Source organism: Daucus carota, chromosome 6 (genome assembly GCF_001625215.2).
Source record: "Daucus carota subsp. sativus chromosome 6, DH1 v3.0, whole genome shotgun sequence".
Taxonomy (NCBI): Eukaryota; Viridiplantae; Streptophyta; class Magnoliopsida; order Apiales; family Apiaceae; genus Daucus; species Daucus carota.
This window is the reverse complement of record NC_030386.2, coordinates 14,928,172-14,951,823: the sequence shown is the minus strand read 5'-3', so window position 1 is coordinate 14,951,823 and position 23,652 is coordinate 14,928,172. Positions and strand designations below refer to the sequence as shown.

At 33.6% G+C, this 23,652-nt stretch overlaps 3 protein-coding genes across 4 annotated transcripts; 2 read left to right on the top strand and 1 right to left on the bottom strand.

The window, feature by feature from the left end:
• The first annotated feature begins 5,704 nt into the window (after window positions 1-5,704).
• LOC108227161 (stigma-specific STIG1-like protein 2) lies at window positions 5,705-6,538 on the top strand. Its single transcript, XM_017402165.2, has one exon. It carries the CDS (start codon window positions 5,791-5,793, stop codon window positions 6,238-6,240), a length of 450 nt encoding a protein of 149 aa, XP_017257654.1. The 5' UTR covers window positions 5,705-5,790; the 3' UTR covers window positions 6,241-6,538.
• A 5,648-nt stretch (window positions 6,539-12,186) lies between these two features.
• Window positions 12,187-19,747, top strand: LOC108227160 (uncharacterized). 2 transcript variants are annotated; one of them, XM_017402163.2, is made up of 9 exons: window positions 12,187-12,363; window positions 15,435-15,506; window positions 15,996-16,085; window positions 17,457-17,499; window positions 17,999-18,105; window positions 18,308-18,403; window positions 18,624-18,814; window positions 18,903-18,972; window positions 19,439-19,747. In XM_017402163.2, the coding sequence occupies exons 1-9, from the start codon at window positions 12,214-12,216 to the stop codon at window positions 19,544-19,546; spliced, it is 927 nt and encodes a 308-aa protein (XP_017257652.1). In that variant the 5' UTR covers window positions 12,187-12,213; the 3' UTR covers window positions 19,547-19,747. The 2 variants fall into 2 exon arrangements, with proteins under 2 accessions (XP_017257652.1, XP_017257653.1); XM_017402164.2 differs by lacking the exon at window positions 15,435-15,506 and adding an exon at window positions 15,322-15,393.
• Window positions 19,748-20,054: 307 nt separating this feature from the next.
• LOC108227159 (alpha-1,3-arabinosyltransferase XAT3) lies at window positions 20,055-21,806 on the bottom strand. The gene is made up of 3 exons (XM_017402161.2): window positions 21,584-21,806; window positions 21,401-21,502; window positions 20,055-21,321 (listed from the first exon to the last, which is right to left on the bottom strand). Exons 1-3 carry the CDS (start codon window positions 21,696-21,698, stop codon window positions 20,153-20,155), a joined length of 1,386 nt encoding a protein of 461 aa, XP_017257650.1. The 5' UTR covers window positions 21,699-21,806; the 3' UTR covers window positions 20,055-20,152.
• Between the last annotated feature and the right edge of the window lie 1,846 nt (window positions 21,807-23,652).

The following is a 23,652-nucleotide window of genomic DNA, read 5'->3' as shown; positions in this document are numbered from 1 at the left end:
TTTACCACCCAACTTATTATTTGTTTAGAAACATACCCCTGAACTATAATTTTTTTCTTTTTTGTCACTAATGTTAGGTTGGGACTTTTTTTTGTCACTAACGTTAGGTTCGGATTTGATTATTAACACTATGTTATTTTTTTAGCATTATTAAAATATAATGTTAGTTTGCAATATAATGGCGATCTGATATGTGTCTATATCTTTATATGTAGTGTCCTAGGTAGTTTACGTCGGAGGACGAGAGTTGGACACGCATTTTGAGACTCCGAAAAATTTCAAAAATTATTTTATTTTATTTTTTCTTAATAAAATTTAATGTTGGTTTTTTTTTCCTTAAAAAAACGTTGGATTTTTTTTGTCACTAACGTTATGTTTTGATTTGATTATTAACAATATGTTATTTTTTTTGCATTATAAAAACATCTTCAATATTATGGTGATATGATATGCGTCTATAACATTATATACAGTCATCTATATGTCCCCTAGCTAGTTTACCTTGAAGTATATGAGAGTTTAACAAGCATTTTAAGAACGTAAAAAATTTAGTTTTATAATTTATTTTAGGACTCCACAAAAATATAGTATCACTTGATTTTATAGTTCTTTACCACTACTTGTCACGTATTTTAAGGTTCCCACTTTTTATAAATATAGTTCCATAAGTTAATTTTGAGATTTTCTTTCTGAGTAAAAAAATCCGTACTCTCGTCCTCCAAGATAAACTACCTAGGACACACATGGAGTACAACATATAAAGATATAGACACAGATCACCATTATATTGCAGACTACCGAAAAATAGATTTCCGAAAGATATCGTTTAGATGGTCGGAAAAATAGAATAACATAGTGTTAATAATCAAATCCAAACCTAGCGTTAGTGACAAAAAAAAAATCTGAACCTAACATTAGTGGCAAAAAAGAAAAAAATTATAGTTCAGTGGTAATAATCAAATCCGAACCTAGCGTTAGTGACAAAAAAAAAATCCGAACCTAACATTAGTGGCAAAAAAGAAAAAAATTATAATTCAGTGGTAGGTTTCTAAACAAATAATAAGTTGGGTGGCAAAAAAATCTATTTTCCCTTTCTTTTTACAAACCCGACTTCCATGCTCTCTTTTAAAACTACTTTATTATTATTTTTTGACAAGTTTTAATTATAATTTTATAATATGTTTTAAAATTTTAAAAAAATATTATTTAATTATATTTTATTAGAGCATCGAAATGCATACAAATAGTAAACATGTACTTATATCTTAATAGAACGGAGGGAATATAAAACTAAGATCAAGTCCAAAAATTGTACTTTCACTTTAAATATAATATTAAAAAAATAGTGATAAATATCCCAAAATTCATTCCTAATTTTTTTTCAAATGACGTATCAAACAATATGTTTAATTTTAATCGGATGATTGATGTGAATACAGGTTCCTGTTATTGTTATTGTGAACTGAATCAATTATACTTGCCAACCAGATTTGACGAACAAATTTGAAAATATTATTTAAGTACATAGCATTTTTGAAAAAATTAGTATTTCCTGATAATATAGAAAATATTTAACTAATTTCAACTTTAAAAATGTGTGTTATCTTTACTATATATCTACTATTTTATTATTAAAATTTTCTTTCATCATCAAAATATAATAAAAGTAGAGAGAAAAAAGAGTGCGTGCTACTTTCTTATAAGAGCACAAGAGATGGTTGTATTATACTTTAATATTATAATATTATAATTTATAACATATTACAAATTATCAATATATGAATATTGAATAGTTATCTGTTTCAATTGTGCATTGTATATAGTTATCTGTTTCTTACTCCATCTATGCGTCTCATTGTCCACTCTCAGCTAGACCCGGCCATTCGGGTGGTTTGGCTCGGTCCGAACCGGCCCGAACCGTTTTTACCCGTATTTTAACGTGCCGGCTTCGAACCGGCACGAACCGGCACGAACCGTAGTTGCTGACGAGCCGGTTACGGTTCCTGTATGTTCTATTCGCAAACCGCACGAATCGGCACGCCAAAACCGCGCAGGCCCGTGTTGAACCGCGCAGCCGCCAGCCGTGGAACTGATGCATTTTGAAGTTTATAGCTATCGCCTATCCATTTGCATTTTCATGTCAAATAATCCTAGTTTGCATAAAGACTGTTTTCATAATATAAAAGACAAGTCAGCAATTTCATGAAAGACCACTGAACTTGGCACATGAGTAATACTAAAAATTCATGATTTATTAAAAAATATGTGATTAATTTTTTTTAAAAAATGATCAATATATTGATTATATTAAAATTTTAATTTATTTAAATTCTTTTTGAAAATGTGATTAGCTTTTGATTAATTTTTTAAAAAATTTTGATCAATTTATTTATTACACTCTAATTTGATTAAAAATTCTCAATTTATGAAAAAATCTTTAATAAATTTTGAAATTATAAATCAATTGATTAGTTTTGTTTAAATGCTTTAAAGGATGCTCAGAAAAAAAAGGAATGCACTCTCCCCTTTAATTAATTGTACTGCAACACTTGAACCGTGACAGCCCGCGGTAACCCGCCAAACCGCCAAGCCCGTTGTAAACAAAACTAAACTAAAAACAAAAAAACAAACAAACGCACGCACACTATGAGACAAGACACACAAATACACAATGGACACATCACACAAGTACTGCCAGAGTGCCAGATAAAGTCATGAAGATGAACTGTCAAAGTTATGCAAGTGAACCGACGAATTCTGAACCGCGAACCGTGAACCCGCTTTAACCGGCCCGAACCGTAGAACCGTATAACCCGTGTAAACCGTATAACACGGTTCCGAATTTGGTTTTCTCCAACCCGGCCCGGCACGGACCGGACCGCCAGTCTTGACGTGCCGGTTACGGTTTCACCGGCGACGGTTCGGAAACCGCCTGAACCGGCCCGAACCGCCCCGGCCCGCCCGAATGACCGGCTCTACTCTCAGCTTCATAAGCTTCCAAAATCAGCATAACTCTTCAAACTCTTTCTATTGTTAATGAATCAGTTTTCTTCTCGTGTATATTTCAAATAAGTTATTCGTTTTATTATGACACATTATTGTAAAATCTTATATCCATCATTGTGCATGTATATATATGTGGCTGCGAATTGATTTGAAACGGAGGAATAACTTAAAAAAGAACACAAAATTATAAAATAAGAACACATGGGAATAAGAACACAAAACAAAATACAACCATAAAAAAGTTAAGCTCTAAACATCACAAAATAAGAACACAAAGTCTTAATCGAAATATTAAGACATCAATTAGGAAAAAGATACAAATTTCTACCTTGATTGATATTGAGGATTTGCAACGTGAGAGAGGAGAGGAGAGTGACATTAGCGTGAGAGTGGAGAGCATAGAGGATTTTGTTTGGGGTTTTTTTTTGGGGTTCAATTTTGGGGGTTTCAGTTTGTGCCCGCCAACAAAAATAAAGAAGTCCTCCTATTCTTTTCTTTTTGTTCAATTTGACAAAAATGTGACAAACTATTGTAACGTTTGACAAAAGTGTTAAAATTGGTATCAAAATTTTTAAATCTCTGTAAAAATTATTAGGCATGCAACACTTTTTAGTTTTAGATAACATTTTTGAAAAATATTATAAAAGGGTAGCTATATTTTTGCCTATGACAACATTTTTTGTAACATTATTGATTTTTACTGTTGCAATAGATGAAATATGGTGTAGTGTTTTAGTATAATTTTTTTTTATACTCCTGACTATTTAATTCAAAATTTATTATATTTTCTCAAATATCATAAATCACGTTTCGTATATCCCGTTTATCTTTAATGTGAAGGTGGTCATTTAAATTAATTGATGATTGGCAAAAAAAGAGAAAGAAAATATTGTCCGCTCATCCCTTTGACATAGACCTGGCAATTCATGCAGATCGTGTACTTTCGTGTCGTGTATCTTTTCGTGTCGTGTACTCAAAGGCTAAACACAAAATCGAACCGTTTAGCGTTTGTGTATTTTCGTGTCGTGTACCTCCGTTTTCGTGTCATTCTCGTGTCGTGTTTTGTGTAAAATCGAATTTAAATATATATAAATATATAAATTAATGTAGATATTAAATTTCTAGGCAAAAAATTTACAAAATAGTATGAAATATATATATTTAAATCATTTACACTTACAATATTATAAACTATGTATTGTTTTAAAAGAAAATATACATATATTTATTATAAATATACATATTTATAATTAAATATTAATATTTAACTATTAAATTATATTTATTTCGTGTACCTCGTGTCGTGTCGTGTACCCGAAGAATAAACACAAAACCGACACGACATCTCAGTCGTGTCTTTCGTGTCGTGTACCTTTTCGTGTCGTGTACTCAAAATGCAAACACAAACACTAAATTTTCGTGTCGTTTTCGTGTCGTGTGAAAATTTGCCGGATCACATGGTTCTAATGCTAGGTAGAATACTAGAATGTCAGGATTCTTCTATTCATATCGCCATTAGCTAGGGAAGCTAAGAGGTTAATATATTGCACAATAGTCTATACATAGTACTCCCTCGATTTTAAAATAATAGTCGCTTTGACTTTCTGCACGTATTTTGGGGTTTAAAAAAATATACTTCTACACATTATTTTTGAAATTTCTTTTTTCTGAATAAAAAGTTAACATCTCTATTTTTATTCAGAAAAAGAAATTTTGGAAAATAACAAGTAGAAATACATTTTTTTTTACCTCTCAAACTACGTGTACAAAGTCAAAGTGACTATTATTTTGGAATGGAGGGAGTAGTATATTGCCCTAAAATGCAATTTGTACTCCTATTATAACTGAATTGACTTTGAAATTGTCAAAAGAATACTTTGTCAGTGCCAAATTTTAGGTAAGGTACTTTCATCATTTTCTGTCTCACTAACCTCCTGTGTCTAAAAAAATTGATTTTGTTCTATATAATTTTAAAAGTATGTTTTTAGTAATTTTGTTTCATTGATTTGAAATATATGTATATAAGTATTTTTATTCAATTTAAACTACGTAAGAAAAAAAATAAAGAACACATAATTCAAATATTATCTAAATAAGAATTTTTGCAAGGGATACGGATTGAGGACATATTTTTCATAATATAATATAAAATATGCATGTCCTAGTAATTTAGGACATATTTTACTAAAGAGAGTGTTGATTAGAATTTATAATAAAATATTGAATAAGTGTGCCCAAAAATAAGAGTTGTCGGACATTGTTGGATCAAGTTTTTTCATCGTTAATTGCCCTAAATTATAACTCAGGACATGATATAGGGCATCTCTTGGAGTTGCTCTAACAAATGTAATTCCATTCCAGCATGTCCACATACATATGCATTACTTAGCATGGAATTGACGTGTATCAAATCAGCTTCAGGAATAATCAACTTACATATGATGCATTAATGTGCAGGCGGTTTCTTCATTCCCTGGCCTCTCCCTTTGCTTCACCCCGTCGCATAATCAAGGACCACAATTATATTACTAACAAACACAAGAAACTTCATAAAATACCTTAAACATTGCAGTTAGGAGTAGTAAAATTACAACACACCCTTAACAGCACATGCATCCAAAGAGCCTCTCCACACGCCTTTCACCGCAATTTCAGCGTCAACTCCTCCCCCTAGATCACCTTATAAAACCCCCACTCTTACATCTCATTCTCTACCAGCTCCCAAAAGTAAACCATCACATATTCACAACATACCTACTAGCAATTCGAATTCTTTTATTAATAATGGCGGCCACGACTATCCGAGTTATCGTCTTCGTGACAACTATGACTATGGCACTCACGGTTCTCCTCACCATGAAGCATCTCAGCTTCGACGAAAGCAGCAGCCTCCACGACAATACTGCTGCTGATGAGGTTCTTGTAATGCCGTTTAAAAGAGTGAACCGTTTTCTCGCTGAGGAGCGAAACCCGAGAGCCGCTGATCACTGCCACAAAGACAATGAAGTGTGTAACTACCAAGGAACAAACTCCACTTGCTGCAACAACAAGTGCCTGGACCTATCAACTGACAACAAGAACTGCGGAGCCTGCAAGAACAAGTGCAAGTACACGGACACGTGTTGCAGAGGAGAATGTGTGGACACTACGTACGATAAAAGGCACTGCGGAGAATGCAACAATAAATGTTCCCCTGGGGGTTATTGCATATATGGTCTCTGCGACTACGCTTGATTAAGATCCCGCCAACATTAATACATTATTATTTCTGGTTAGTTATCAGCGATATATATCAAGAATGATGTTCGCCGATATCTAATCATACTATCAATAAAGAAAAGCCACAGCTTGTGGTTGTTATATATATACACCGCGAGATACTAAGATTTTTGTGAATTGATCACAATATACAAGATTGTAATGTGTACATGGATGTTTTTCTAAGGTGCAGTATCATATGTTTTGCGAGTATGGAGCCGTTTGGCTAATGTAAACAAGTTATTTATGAGAGTTAAGTTATATATTTTGAGAATGTATTGGTATAAAATTATTAACATATTCGACAAATTTGACCCTTATTATCGTGAAAAAATGGACTTATATTGATATTTTTTTGATTTACATAACATTTTTATAATATTATATATTAAACATATTTTAATGTTCATTATTTATAATGGGTCCAGGTCCTCAGCACTCATATGCTGGGGAGCCTTATTCAACACACAAGCTGCCAGTCATAGACTCATCTGTGAACGGCTCGGATTTAAAAACATACAATGATTTTTAAACGTTGTACGTGTAAATTTTTTTACGCGAACAACGCTTAGAAATCGTTGTACAACGTTTTTTCAGCGCTGTAAGTCCAGAAAATCCAGAACAAGCGTAAAACCACGATAAAAGAACCAACCTGATATGATTGAGACCGCTATTTCTCCGCCAGATAAAGTTTTCTAAACTTCTACATCTTGTGGCGGCACTGCGTCGACGTCTTTGTCGGAGACGCATCGGGGCAGCGTTGGATGACGGCGTCAGCGACAGAGTCCCAATCAGCGATGCGGAGGCCAAGCACGTACCATCTTTCACGATAAGCCCTAATCAAAGGCAAAGCTTCTTCTTGAGTCTAACACGACGGTGAAAACTCCCGAGAGATCTTGGCGGGTGTGACGTCAATTGCCGTCATACATTTGTATCACAAACCAAACCGAAAACACAAGATCCAAAACACTACTAGAAATAAGCTACTCCCTCCGTCTCTTTATTCTTTCCTATTTGGGATGTCGGTACTGTTCATAACATGAGACAAATTACTAATTTACATCTAATCTATAAAACTATGGGGCCGTTTGGGCGAGCTTAAAATAAGTGTTTCTTGCTTAAAATAAAAAAGTGAAGTAGAAGTTAGAAGTTAGTTATAACTTATAAGTGATTAAAGTGTTTGGGAAAAAAGTAGAAGTCGTGAAACAAAAGCTAGGAATCGTAGCTTTTTATAAGTGCTTCTCGACTTTTTACACAAACGGTACGAATAAGTGTTTATAACTTAAAAGTCCAGAAGCGGGGCTTTTAAGCCCCGCCAAACACCTACTAAATATAGTCATGAGTGATCTTGTTAGATTCGTATTCACGAGTACTTTAATACAGTGAAGTTTTTATTTTTAATGCTACTACGAAATGAAAGATATTAACGATTAAAAATGTGTGTTGGCAAACGTGAAAAGTACAAACAGGAAAAGTATTTAGAGACGGAGGGAGTAATAGACATCGGCTAAAAACCGATGTCTGAAAAAAAACAGGGCGATGTGTATGTCGTCGATGTAAAAGGTCCACACTTTAGACATCGGTTTTAAACCGATGTCTTACATACTATTAGACATTATTTTTTAATAGAAAAACGATGTATTTCCTTTACTTTTTTACAGTTATTGCATCATTTCTTTTAAGAATTCTATATATTTTGACTAGTAGAACATGTTAAACACATACCGTGTAGGATTTATGAAGATAATGACATCGAATATTTATAAAGAAATGAAGTGAATTACGTTATTTACATCGTGTTTTTGAAGAAAGTGATGTAAAATAGGTTTATTACATCGGTTTCCTTCCTTGAACTGATGTAAAAGTTGTTTATTACATCGATTTCATTTAATCCCATGTACCACTATAAAAGTGAGAAAAGAGGATATATACCTTCAAGCAACTGAGAAACGAGGTTGTAGATGAAATCCCCAAATTTGATTCAAAACCCTAATTAACTCCAAAATGTAAACTGAGTTACGAACGAAGCTGCAAACCCTAATTTCTTCAGCAAGAGTCTTCAATTGAAGCTACTCCAAGATGAGTCTTCAAGATGGTCTTCAATTGAAGCTCCAAATTTGAATCCAAGTTGGACAGCGAGAGAGTTGAGAGAGTTGACAGCGGGGAGAGAGGGAGAGGTTTGTGAGATGTTGAGAGAGAGTTAAGGTTTGGGAGAGGTTGTGAGAATGAGAGACGGCGAGAGAGTGAGAGACGGGGAGCGGGGAGAGAGGGCGAGAGAATCGCGAGAGCGGAGAGAGAGGGAGAGGCTGCTGTCTGAAGATAGGAGGAATAAAAGAAAATCAATTTGGACGTTTTTTTTGTTAAGTACAAAAAGCGGATGTTTTGTTGTCTGATAAAAGGGGGAAACAAACCCACGTGTTTTTTCATTTTTAAATTGTATTTAAGATATCGGTTATTTTAACAACCAATGTCCAAATTCCTCTTTTACATCGATTTTTTAATAATTGATATTAGAAAAGCCTTTAACATCGGCGGTTTTTACAACCGATGTTAAATCGGCGATGTTAAATCCACTTTTTCTAGTAGTGAAAAGATGAGATTTTAGTAGAGTTTTCAGATCTCAAAAAGCTGCACACGTGTAAGGGTTTTAAAAACGCTGTATACTTTCGTCAAAAAAAAAAAAAACGCTGTATACTAGTCGTACAACGATTTCTAGAGTTTGACACATTATTTTTGAATATTACCACAACCATGTAAAAGGTTATGCCTTTTATTATTTATGATTTACGATAATATATTTAGATTTTATAAAGTTTATTTACTATTTATTTTTTATTTTATAATTATTATTTTTTGTTTTAATTAAATATAAATAGGAAACAAATTTGATAATATCAGTGACCACTTTGATATTTAACTCTATATTTTGATATTGAAAAATAGGTGTGAACTATAAATTATACCTCTAGCTAAAATATAACTATAAAAGATTCCATTGTTCAATTCATTTATCTATCTCTATTCTGCTTATCTACTTTTATAAAATATAACTATAAAATTTCTTAGTAGTGTTTTTGATATTATAATATAATGAAAGATATATACATTTTTTGATGACAAATAATATATATTCTAAAATGAAAATTAACTAAAATTATCAAAAATTGTATTAAATGTTTTATTACAGAATTGGACGATTATACATTCATGATTAATTAAATGTCAAAATTTCAATAGATTTTAATAACGTCCGTATTCAAATTAGAAAAGATTATCTGCGGCAAATTTAAGAGCATGCCAACACTTAGGTTGTGCTCACTTCGATGGAATGAAATAAAAAGAGAATGAAATGAATTTGGTACTTTAACATGGTGTTGGTTAAAGAAAATGTCTATAATCTTCATTCTCTCAATCATTCCATTACTACTGTTTTAACTAGAATTATAACTCATATATTTTGGAAGAAATGCTCATTTCATTTCTAAATCATGTTTCATTACGATCTTTATCACGAGAAATTTAAACACATTCATATTCACATTTAGTTACTATATCTCATACTTTCTTCTTTCTTCATAAAACTTCTATGTCAATTTTCATTCCATTCCCCCTTTATACTATTCTATCCAAGTGAACACATCCTTAATACTTAACACCCACAAAGTCATAATGAACTTTAATGAACTACTTCTATATTTAATACAAAATATTTTAATAACATGAAAATTTATGATTACAATGAACAACTTTTATTTATGAAATAATTCAAGTATATAATCGAATAAAGTTATAATACATATATCATAGTTGATAATGAATAAATTTTTTTATAAAAAAATAATATAATATAGGTGAATATATATATATATAAATAAATTAAAAATTATATAATAAATATTTATTGCTCCTTCTGTCACAAAAAGAATGAACCACTTCTTTTTACACGCATCTCAATGTGTTCGGTAGAGATACTTATAAATAATAGAGAAAATGCCCAAAATAACTGAATTTTAATAACTATATGTTCAAAATACGGATTCTCCGTACAACTGCCCATTTTATCCACAGCACCTCGCAATCTAAATATGCGCATGTAATATTATAATTGAAGATTGAACAAAAGTTGTTTTCCCCTTACAAATTTGGTGTGAGTTTAACCACACGCAAAAGAGATGTTAACAGCTGTCTTGATCATTTTCCTTGCTTTTCTCTAAGTCCACGTCGAAATTGTTACACAAACAAAAAGAAATTGCACGCAGTTGAAGAAGTTGGAGTAGTGGATCTAGTGCAAAACTCGGAAATATAAATATCTAAGTTAATAAATTTGAAGGACAAACTTTGACGTTCATGCTGTTTGTAAAAAGATTGGGTAGGCGAGTGCTTCACCAGACTAGTTATGCACAAACACAATCATGTGTGTTGATAACTGGGTGACTTGCGCATGCTGGTTATGCGCATTCTAGGGAACCTACGCATATATCACATGCGTATATTATAAAATCAGTTTAGGAAAAACAAACAAGTAATAACACGCAAGACAAAAATGCGCATCTCCCTATATGCATCACCAGTATGCGTAACTTTCTGGTTATTTTGGATACTGTTATGGCGCGCGGGTATTTTGGACATACTCTTACAAATATTGGTTATTTAGGACTTTCATCCTAAATAATATTTTTCAATTTTCTTATTTTAAATGAAAGTAACCATAATTTTAGAACAAAACAAAAAGATTTAAAATGCGTACAAGTACTTTTTCCGCGCATATTAAAATATTAAAATGCGTGAAAAAGTCAGAATGTCAATCTTTTGGGACGGAAGAAGTATTAATTTACGTGTGATTAGATTATTTGGATATTCAAGATATCCCAGATTGATTGTATGGATTTTGTTAATGTTTCTCATTTATATTTGTATTCATATTAACCAAACACGTATGATATTAAACATTATGCCGGTCAAAATTTATTGCGGACTGGAGTTTAAATACTCATAAATTTAAATTTTTTTAAATAATTTATTAATATACATAATCATATCTAGTCTAATAATATCTCTACATATTAAATTAGATTATTTCCTTAATCGTGTAATTATATAATTTATTTTATATATTGTTTCTTATAAATAAAAGTTAAAATTTCAAACATGAAATTTCTATTAAAAAAAGTTAAAATATAAATTACGGATATAAATGATGGTAAGGAGTATATTAAATTAGAGTTAAACTCTATGGAGTACAAAAAAAATTGGAGTATTGGAGTACAAAGTTTGATAAAATGTAATTTAGTCATCTAAATTTCAATTTTTTTTGTCCAATAATATTTGTAAATATTTGACAACCTGCACATATGTTCTGCAACATAAACATCGTGATCAAATGGTAGAATAATTACTTTTATAAATCATAGGACTCTATGTTCTGCAATATAATTAATAAGCAGAACAATAATCTTAATACTTGTTAAAGTTGAAAGATATTAATGATTAATTGACAATTATGAACATCGTGATCAAATGGGATCAAATGGTAGAATAATTACTTTTATAAATCATAGGACTCTATGTTCTGCAATATAACTAATAAGCAGAACAATAATCTTAATACTTGTTAAAGTTGAAAGATATTAATGATTAATTGACAATTATGTGCAAGACAACTTATAAATGATAGATTATATCAAAATTTGGATAATCAAAGATATTATATAGGATCAAACTAAAAAATCATGATTTGTACTCCAATATTTTTATGTACTCCGTAGAACTTAACTATATTAAATAATACAAATTAAAAATACCAATCAGGAGATAATAGTTTAACAAGTACCTGTAGATAAGGAAAGAGGCAGGACCAAACGACACCGTATTGAAGCTCGTTGTCACCCAAGGTATAAATCACTCCCATAGTCCCATGTCCTGAGTCGGTATTTTGTTTTGTTTATAACAATGAACGTGGGTTCTTTCGGCGGGGCAGGTTCATCGACGGCGGTCGGAGCTCCGGCGAACATCGATCGGAAAATGCAAACGGCGGAGCAGCTCGTTCTTGATCTCAGTAATCCCGATGTCAGAGAAAACGCGCTTCTTGAACTATCTAAGGTTGTTTTTACACACATATATAGCAGTTTCAATTCTATTGCTATTTTGTATAGGCCAATTTGTTGTAAATGAGTTATTATTTCTGGGTTTTTGTTCTTGTGTTTCTTTTTCAACTTTATAGTTTTATTTATTTGAAGATGCAAGATGCGCATATGGGCTTAAATGGGTTTTTTTGTGCTATGAATGATTTTGGTTTCGGTAATAGTGCTTTTGTTTAAGGTGAATTTTTATTATTCTTGTGTGGGTTTTAATTGAGATTGGATTTGTGTGGATTTTTTGCTGATTATGTTAAAATTCATTATCTTAGTATCTGTCAATTGATATCTTTTGTGATTCCCTAGAGGTAGATTCTGTCTATTTGGTACCGGGGTCGGCGGGTATCATGCCTTGAAAACTTTACGAGCTGTGGGAAACTTTGTATTCTTATTTTGTGTTGTTTCCGTGAACCCCATTGCTATGTTTATCTTATACTTATCCAACCAAACACTGCCTCAAGTTGGCTGGACTTTTATTGCCATATAGACTACCAATCTTGGGTTTTAGTAATTAATATTCTGATGGTTTCCAAAGTACCCACTGTTCTTCCCTTCTTTTATTACCATAATGTTCAACATTATGCTGTTCTTGAACTCTCCATGGTATTCACTGCTTCAATTCTATTGCTGTACTAATTTGTTGTGAATGAATTATAAATATTGTTATTCAACTTTATACTTTTAATTATATTAACAATTAAGATAGTGCTAAAGATACATACTTGGGCTTAAATGGTTTTTTTCTTGATACTTATTTGTTTTTGGTGATAATGCATTTATTTGGGGAGAATATTTTATTCCTATAGGATTTTTAATCAAGATTGAACTTTTTGTGGATTTTTTGTTGTTGGATGCCTTTTTACTATATTGTCTACCAACTTCAACTTTTTAAGTTATAATAAAGAATATTCTGATATATCTCAAGTACTTACTGTTCTTCCATTCTGTTTATTAACGTAATGTATAACTCTATGTTCTTCTTGATTTCTCCAAAGTTGGTTTTACACACACAAACATATCACAGTTCCAACTCTATTGCTATACTTATTTGTTGTAAATGAAATAAGATTGCATTTGGAAACATGTATTTCATTTCAAATTTTGGATTTCAAATGACATGATTTGAGATGTCATTATAAATTCTCAGCTTTATACTAGTATTTGAATGTCCTGAATTTCAATTCAAATACAACTTCTTTTTTTTTTTTTTTGTATCCAAACATGTCTTTTGATCAAATACAGGATTTCAAATAAAATCCAAGTTCCCAAATAGGCCATAATAGTATTCTTTTTTAACTTTGTGCTTTATACTAAGATACCCCTAAAGATGCATTCTTGAGCTTGAATGATTAATTTATCCTTACTTGTCTGTTTTTGATGATAATGCTTTTGTTTGTGGATTTTTAAAAAAAATTCTTGTACGGTTTTCAATTAAAATTAAATTATGTGTTTATTTTTTGCTGATTATATAAAGAATCAGTATTTTGGTATTAAACTTTTGGAATTTTTTTGTGATCTGCTAGTGGTAGAGTCTGTCTATAGGGGGTATCAGGTAGGTGGGTACCACATTGTGGAAACTTACGGTGGGCTGTGCGAGATTGCTCCAAGTGGAAAATTGCAAAATATGAGAATTCCAAATAGTTTGATTCTTTCATTTGTCGTGCTCTGTTAAACCCTATCGAGGTGTTAAATCTTATTCTTATCCTATCTGTTACTGGCTCAGCTTGGTTGGAAGCCCTTTTTACTATATTATCTTCCAATCTTGAGTTTTGCTGAGTATGTGAAGAACCATTATGTTAGTATCGATCTTTTGATAGTTTTTGTGATCCACTAGAGGCAGAGTCTGTCTATAGGTACGGTTATGCGGGCACCACATTGTGGAAGCTTTATGGTTAGCTGTGTGAGATATCATCAAGTGGAAAATTGCAAAATATGAGGATTTTGAAAATTTGATTCTTTCTTTCTTTTTTTGGTTTACTGGACTACCCTACCTAGGCGTTAATCTGTATACAATTAGATGCCTCCTTAATTTGGTTAGACGCCTAGGTAACAATTTTGGATTCTTTACTATCTGGTCTACCACTCTCGAGTTTTAGTAAAGTATATTCTGTTGGTTTCTTTAGTTCCCGCATTGTTCAATTTTCCAAGATGGCTCATCGAGATATGCTACCTTCTGAACCTTCATTGTCTTCTTGGTCTAGTGCTAAAGGACTTCCATACCCTGTGTTGGGGTGAGTTTGACAATGTCTTCTTCTTAGTGAAATCTTTTGATGGAATTTGGTCCATGATCCATAGAATATTTTTACCTGTCGATGGCCTTTCTGCTTACGCCTCTCTCGAGTAAACAAATATCTGGGAAATATCTGGACTTGTCATTCAAAATCAACCATCACTATTGCTGCAGATCCAAAGTCTAGGAGCCTTTGTTACTAAAAGATAACTTGAGGTGATTATTGGCTTATACAGGATATTTTGAAGTATAACCATTATGAAGGAACTTGTTGCCTTTTCTGGTCTTTGTGTATTTTTTCTAATGGTCTGTGAGGAGCAAAAGAGGGAGTATCGTAGAGTTTTATTAAAGAGTTTGGAATTGTGAGAGCTTGGAATCTTGTAATGAATTTAATATGGTTTTTTAGGTAAGGGTTTGTAAGATCACAAAATCTTACCTATAAATTTGATGATTGTACAACTACTTAGCACATGGAAATAATGTAAATAATTAATGCTATAAGTTACTTATGAGTTGATCTTCGCTAGTATTGCTTTTTGTCCCCGTAAGATGTCGAATATTTGCTATAAGGTTGCTTGTCTTTACGTGTTTAATATTAGTTAAAAAACAATAATCCATATATTGTACCTTCCCATAAATTTCCCAATTGCAGTATGATTGTAAACTTGTGCTGCCTTTCGTCTTATTTTATAGAACAAGGAATTATTTCAAGATTTGGCTCCTTTCGTGTGGAATTCTTTTGGTACTATTGCTGCACTCATTCAGGTATGCCTAATAGACTTGTTTTGTCTTTGTTTCCTTTTTAGAAGAGAGAATTATTTCAAGATTTGGCTCCATTATTGTGGAATTCGTTTGGTACTATTGCTGCCCTTTTACAGGTATGCTTCACAAAATTTATAAGAATTTATTTATCCCAATTTTATACCTACCTTATAATTATATCATGAATTTATTTGTTTGACAGAGGTGGTCAACCTGTGTATTAATCAGTTTATGTCACTACACATAAAATACACTGTACTTTTTGATTTTTTTGTCACTTGGGTTAAATTAGTTTCATAGACAGAAATTTGTAATTAAAAATTATGTTTATATAAGCTAAATGTACCCTAAATTGAATGGAGTTTAAAATAATATTATAATTTTTTCCATGTAAGATTGCTGGATTCAGTAAATCAACTAAACACCTGCGAAGTAGGTTTTGAAATGTAGATCTGCCTGTAGAATTATATGTTGTTTGTTAATTCTTTTACTATACCCTGGTAACCAGCATGAACTTTGAATCTAACTTTTTGGTCCATGAGCTATATGGTGCCTTGTGACTTGGAGTAATACACATATTGCCTTTTTTTTTTTTGTGATTGCAGGAAATTGTCTCCATTTACCCTGTCTTATCACCACCGAATTTGACTCCAGTACAATCAAACAGAGTCTGCAATGCACTTGCTCTTCTCCAAGTATTTTTCTTTTCTTTTTCTTTCTATAACAAATTTATGGAAAAACATCCTTACACGTACATATTAATTGCTTGTACTTGTATTATTTGTCATTGAGTATTCATTACAGTGTCGACTTAATAACGGTGAATTCCCAAGTGTATTTACATCATAGTTGTGATTGTTTTATTTTGGTTCTTTGTGAACAGATAGATCACCCCGTCAAGTTTGAAAGTCTTGGTAGGATAGCCACAATCCTTTTCTATTTAGTTGCTCCCTCCCTCCCTAACTAATTGTTCCAGTTTCATTTTGAACTGACACCAACAATTTTTTAATTGAAGTTAGTATTATCATACAATTCTATAGGTACTACTGGCTGTCAATTTACAAAATTATTTTAAAAACAACCTGATAAGGTTATATAATATATAGGAAGGCAGGGGGAGGGGGGGGGGGGGGGGGGGGGGGTAGAAAGATAGCAATTCTAAAATGGCCTGGTAAAAAAAACTCCACAAGTCTTTTTTATTGCTATACAATCTTGAACTCTGTATCATCACTTACGAGAGATCATGCACGAAGGAAAATTACTAAGAATGCTTTATTTGGATGTTAAATGTTCATAGATGAGCTGCTTGTTTAAATATGTATAATGAACCAAACCTGTCTAAATAATACCTCTTGGAGCCTAGTCATAAAGCAGGGTTTGAGGAGGTAAGATGTACGCATACCTTACCGTTACTCCTTGGAGGATATTGTAGAGAGACTCTTTCGGTGAGACACTCGATTTAACAATGCAATATCAATAATAACTCTTGTGCGTATAAACAACATATATATGGTTGCAGCCAGTATAATACTCCCTCCATCCCACCCAATTGTTTATATTTGGGTGTGGCGTGGAGTTTATGGAAACTGTATAAAGTAGTGAGTAAAGTAGGAGAAGTGGTGAGACCGATTAATATTTTTTTGATAGAGGTAGAAAAATAGATAAGGTAGTGTGTGAGAGTAATTTTAAAGTTTTGAAATGTGAAGGATTGAGAGGGACGTCCAGAAAAGGAAAGTGTAAAGAAATGATTGGGACATAGGGAGTATTATTGAAAGTGAAACTGTATGAAATCAACAGCATTCTGTATCAAGTTACCAATTTGAGCTAAAATTGTTAAGTTTGATAAACTACCCCGCAACTCAATTTAATCACTTGGTACTGCAAGGCATGAGGACCTATGTTAAATGAAGTTATATATCTGTATGTCCTTGGGTGCTACATAAGTTTACATAGCAGTGTTAACAGCTGCCTTGGTTTTTATAAAATGCACATAAATTATATTTTCACTCTATAAAATTCATCTACACCAGTTCATTACTAACGATATTGACTTATTGTTTTTGCAGTGTGTAGCCTCCCACCCAGATACAAGAATGTTGTTCCTCAATGGTAAATACATGTATTTTGTTCTAGTTGTTTCCATCAATATAAATTATTATTAAGTGACATTAATCAGCACTTGCTATTGCAGCCTCAGTGATGTCTTGTGATTTTCTGATTGAAATATATCTTACAAATTAAAAGTTCTGTTAATTATTACTAATTTGTAATAACTCTGACATTTTAATAATAATTGAATAGTTAGAGACAACTTGTATATGTTAACATTACATATAAGTTGCTGATAATGTTTCCTTAAACAGCGGCCAAATTTCTTTGCTTGTGCTAAAACTGATTCTTGCAATACATTTTGTGGTTAAACATAAGTTCTGGTGGAGTTCTGCTTCTTGCAAAACAGTAAATAATTTGTCAACAGAAACTGGAAGATATCTAGAGTTCACTTTTTTTATCGGTTCTCGCAGTTAGGCTGTGCTTAGATCATGCCAGAATTATCTTGATAATATTTGTGATTTTTTTGGAAAACTAACAAACATTTAACCACTTGCAGCTCATATTCCTCTATATCTATATCCGTTTCTCAATACTACTAGTAAGTCAAGGCCTTTCGAATACCTGAGGCTTACTAGTTTGGGGGTCATCGGTGCCCTGGTGAAGGTAATAATCACTCACCATCCACACACACACACACACACTATGTGATGGACCTATGCTATTGCATAGTGCTCCTTGATGAAAATGTTGCAATTCTTTATTCTCTTTATTTTGTCATTCCCTGTGTTTTTTCATTCACTTGTTCATGTGTCATTTTTTTTCTAACTTCAGATTCCTTAAACTTATATCATAAATATTTTTTCAGGTTGATGATACTGAAGTTATAAGTTTTCTGCTATCAACTGAAATTATTCCTCTGTGCTTGCGTACTATGGAGATGGGGAGTGAGTTATCAAAAACAGTTGAGTGTTTCCTGAATGTTATTCTAGTTCTGTTACTTTGTTCTTTCCTTTTCATTCTTCAAATGGGATTGTGTAGACTTAATTGAATACCATTAGTAACACAGTGGGGCTATTAGGCTTCACCATGTACAAGTTATGATAGTAGGGGTTATTAACTTAGATGAAGGTAGCATTTGATTGCTTTTGTATAGATATTTGACAGAAATATGTCGATGTCAGGTTGCCACATTTATAGTGCAAAAGATATTGTTGGATGATGTCGGCTTGGACTATATTTGTACTACAGCAGAGCGATTTTTTGCGGTGGGCCGAGTTCTGGCAAACATGGTTGCTGCTCTCGCAGAACAACCATCATCAAGGCTGCTGAAGCATATCATTCGCTGCTACTTGCGCTTATCAGATAACCCCAGGTAAACTACATGATTTCTCCCTTTACTTGCATTAAACGTTCAAATTTGCAACATTCACAACTTACAGATTTTCTTATATATGGTGCAGGGCTTGTGATGCATTGAGGAGTTGCCTTCCGGATATGCTTCGAGATACTACCTTTAGTAGCTGCCTGCGTGTAAGTACATATCAGAACTTTAAACTGTCAAGGGAATTCAAGTAATAGCGGTGGGTTACCAATGACGGGGATAATAATTTGAAAATTATTAGAGAAAATATAGTGATAAATTGAAATGTCTAGAATGTAAATTTGATACGTGAAGAGCTTCTGAGAAGATGACCTCTGATCAGAACCCCAACCCAAAACTACTTATCTATCGGACTAGGAAATACATGGTTGATGGTGACACTGTATCATGTTTGAGTCGTTAATGAGTCAGATATTGCATGTTCTGAGAACTTGGAACAGTGCCATGGTTTGCCATACATGTATGATGTGTGTAGCCGTATCTATTGAGAGCCACTAATACTAGTGCAGCTGGTGAAACCTGCCTTGAACATATTGTTGTTGTTGCTGCTTGATGTATTTGTCTCATCCAAGAGTTTTATCATAACAAACACTTATTCCCGATGTTTGTTTTCAGGAAGATCCAACCACGAGGAGATGGTTACAGAATCTGCTTGTCAACGTTCAAGGGCCTCGTGTCACCCTGCAAGGAGGTGGAGGATTTGAGCATATGATGGTTAACTGAGCCGATAATGTTGTTATGGCTATTGGCCTGCAGCTGCCCTGTTGTAGCTGCCGTTATCTGTGCTGTATTTTGTCACATATCTGTTAAAGTTGGAATTTCAGACTAGTCTGGTTCATGAATTGTCATATTTAATTACCTATCAACTTTTACTAGAATAATTTTGGTTAAAACAAAAGAGAAGATGCTTTACTCTTTTGCTTTTGTGGGGGTGGATTTCTTTTGTGCTGCATTGTCTTGCCAGTGAAATATGTTTTGTAGTCGAAACAAAGGTAAATTTAAGCTAGTCTCATATATAAACATGTTTCCAGGACCTCTAGGCTGTACAAGCTCAATCATTTTGCCGACGAAATAGTGCAGGGCCTCTAAGATTCCATTTAAGTTGGCTTTATATGACTGTTTCTTTTCATTATTATTCCCATCAGTCACTCAAGGTTAAAGGTTCGAAGAAATGACATGTAACTTCGCTTATATCGTAAAATTTGAAATGACAACTCTTACGAAACGAGAATGAAGTGACAACTCCACATGGAGTGTTTCTTGAGTGTGTTATTGAAATGTTGTAGTACAAATAATGTTGAATCATTTACAAACTCATTCTCAGGGAGCTTAGCTATCATTTCCAACAAGTAGACGAGCTTGAACTAGAGTCTCCCTAAACCTGGAAACATTAATCTTTAAATTTTGACCAGTTATATACACAGCCCTCCCTGCTTCAAAACTTTTAGCAAACACAGACTCCGGATCTGCAATAACCTCATCACTGCGACCATACGTGTCGATAAGCGAGCTCTCCTCCGGCTGGATTCTGTACTCCAAGTAATGCACCCCCATGGCTCCTGCTGGTTCACCAAAATACACAGCTGAAGCCCATTCAAGCCCCAGCGGCACCACCTGCACCACCACCGCGCCAACAGGCAGAAACAACTCATTCGTTAAACCAGCACCATGAGCTCCCACCATTACACTGCATGAGCTGACTAGTTGAGAAAATTCGGTTAAGTTGGACATCTGTTTAGGCCTTGCAATGACTATGTCAAAGCCTAACTCTTCCATCATGTTTACCATCTCTTCTTCATTCAAAAACGCTCTTGATTTCACTCGCGAAATGAGAAGCAACTTGGGCTTCTTTGTACTCACTTGAGTTTCCTTGAGATTGTATGAGTCTTGTAGAAACTTCTTAAAGTCTAACATGGAGTAGCCTCCTGGATTTATACTGCTGGAAATGTTTATCGACAGAAAATCATGGAACTTGAGGCCAACCACAGCTCCGCCAGGGAAGCAATGGATGCTTCCATTTGTGGCAGGGTTCATAACCTGATAGCCTGATAAATGTGACAAAATTTGTGCATAGCGGCTCACAAACAAAGGGTTGTAGTCCGAAAGTATAAGCTGCACGTTGGACTCAAAGTGTCGTGATGTGATGTACAGAGGGATGATCACCTCGTTAAATTCATGGAACATGTTTCCCCTGAAGCCACTGGAGGAAAATATAACTGCAGGGACAGTATGATTGTACTCACAAGCTGCTAAACTGCTTATATTCTGTTGCATTATCTCAACCGGTGTCGTATCTTTCAGAATCACACTAGAATCTTGCCTCGCGTATGGTTTAATCCTCACTGGTTTATCTTGTGGACAGGTCTGATTTAGTAGCATCTCAACTGTCATTCTTGTAGTGTCAATCCTCAAGAATGGTTCACTTGCAACACATACCATAGAGTAGAAATCAAGATCACATGCAAAACCATTAGCTTCAAGCTTGCTCTGGTCTTCTCCTGTAAGTTCCCAACACGAAAATTCCTAATTGAGTATCAAAAATTCTTGATTCATAACTAAAAAAAGGGCCAAACCAACCTTTTAGTAGCTTTCTTAAACTAGGCTTGAACGATTCCTGACATTTTATCGCTTCACTCAACGTGCTGTCAGTAACTTTCCAGTTCGTTAATCGTTGCATCCCTGCAGTTCACAAGAGTTTAAGGAAACTAATCATAATAGTTGTTAAAGTTGGAAAGAAGAGTAAGAAAATGAAGGGATTACATCTGTTGAAGGGAAGAGAAGTTGATGCAAATAATTGTGTGTAAAGCAGGGTGATGAGAAGCAAGAACACCAATGGAGTTGCGCCATATAGAAGCCTCTTAGGTTCCTTCTCCATCTCTAAATTCTATCCAATCAAGTTCAATTTGATGGACAGTAGCTCTTATGGATTTGCATGAACATTGTTAACCTGAAGAGTTAATCATTTATTTGGTGGCCTGTCTAATCTTGACACAGAGTCTTATTAGTTATTATAAGTCCGTTGCCACTTGTCATCATCAGCTCCACCTCTCGTATGTTACTCGATGCAGTCGCGGAACCAGGATTTAAAACAACTCGAAAATCAATTAATAAAATTCCACTAATAATTGGAATTCCAAAGAAAATTTAAACTACTTTCTATGAACAAAATCATATTTGATGTATGTTTGTTACTAATTTTCGCGGCTCAGACAATTAGACCCTTACCGGTTCTATCAACACATGTTTTCCAACTATTGTAGCAAAATCATCAGATGCCATAAGAATCACAAGTACAACTTACTCCAAGCTTGTATCAGTAGCTGTAAAGTTGTAACATCCATCTGTGCTCTGAATTTTGTCATGGATGAATAATTAGCAAAATGATGAAAGTTTGGATTCGGTAAAAAGACTACTGTTCCTGTTCTCAAAATCAAATTAAACGAAAGAAAGACGTTTGATTCATAGTTAACGAGTTTAGTTACAACATTCGCAACTGATTACATCATGAATTTAATATCTAATATGTTTATTTAGAGCCAGGAGAAGATTTGTCGGCAAACGTAGAAAGCATGGTATTAAAATTCCGAAGCTAATATCAGAATGCATGATCAAATTGCAGGTCAAAAGATTACACCAGTTGGTAGAGTAATAAAATGAGGAAAAGAGGACTTTATAAAAATGAAAGGCTTTAAGAAAGTACAGTTTGGGTGCAAGTGTTTAAAGCTTTCATGGCTCTGTTTAGTGTTGTCGGTAATGAATATAAGCAAGAATACAAGAGGACAAACCCTTGAGGCACAAAAAACCAGAACCACTGGGATGAACCTGCTTCAAAATTACTATCAATGTAAAACTACATATTCAAAGCAAATATACAATCGAGACAGTGCATGTCCACTACACTCGAAAGAATACAGTGCCTTTTTACGCGCTGCAATGCATTTAAACCAATGTAACAAATCATTCACATTATCGATTGGGTAAAAATGTGATGAAGTTTTAGCAAAAAATAATGTGATGGATACATCATATATGTAGAGTTCGATCAGAATTAATTTACAGTAATTTGAGGACGCAACTTGAATCTGTTATAACGTACTAGGTTCTATCCGGGTGTCGGTGCTTTATCTCACAATTTTGAGAAATAATGTCTCAAATATCACATTTTTAAAGAATGATCTCAAATATCACTCTAAAACGCTACTTTAACTTATGTGATCAGTGTTTGATAATTTAACACTCAAAATGCAACATTGCCTAGCATTTTCATAATTTTTATTTAACGAAAACAGTACTTTAAGTTGGGTTTTCAGCTCACAATATTACTTTAAGTTGGGTTGTAAATTTTTTTATAATGAGATCTACAACGTTATATGATCTAGCATTCTGAATTGAAAAGTGATATTTGGGTTGGAGATGATTACTTAAATTTAACATGCCAGTGGGAGTACGAAGCTTAGTATGACAAGTTTAAGAAATTTGGATAAAATTACCATGATCCGTGAAGATTTCTTTAGGGCCCGAGTGATTATGAACTTGATGAAAATTGTGAATATTATATGTGATCTGCTCGCGAAATTTGTCTTGGCTTCCAAATGGTTTTGTGACAGCGAACGACATACTCCAGCAGAGTGACCAAGCTTCTGGCATAACTGACACCCTATGCGATTTGTTGTAGGCCCGGATACTGATTGCGAACGCCTTGTTTGTGGGTTGGACTGTGCTTGAGATTGGTCAGATGATGTGGGGTCTGTTATTGCTGAAAGGCCCACCACACTGCGCTATTGCAGCAGTGATGGCTGTGATGGTGTCTATTTGGCTTTAGAATTCCT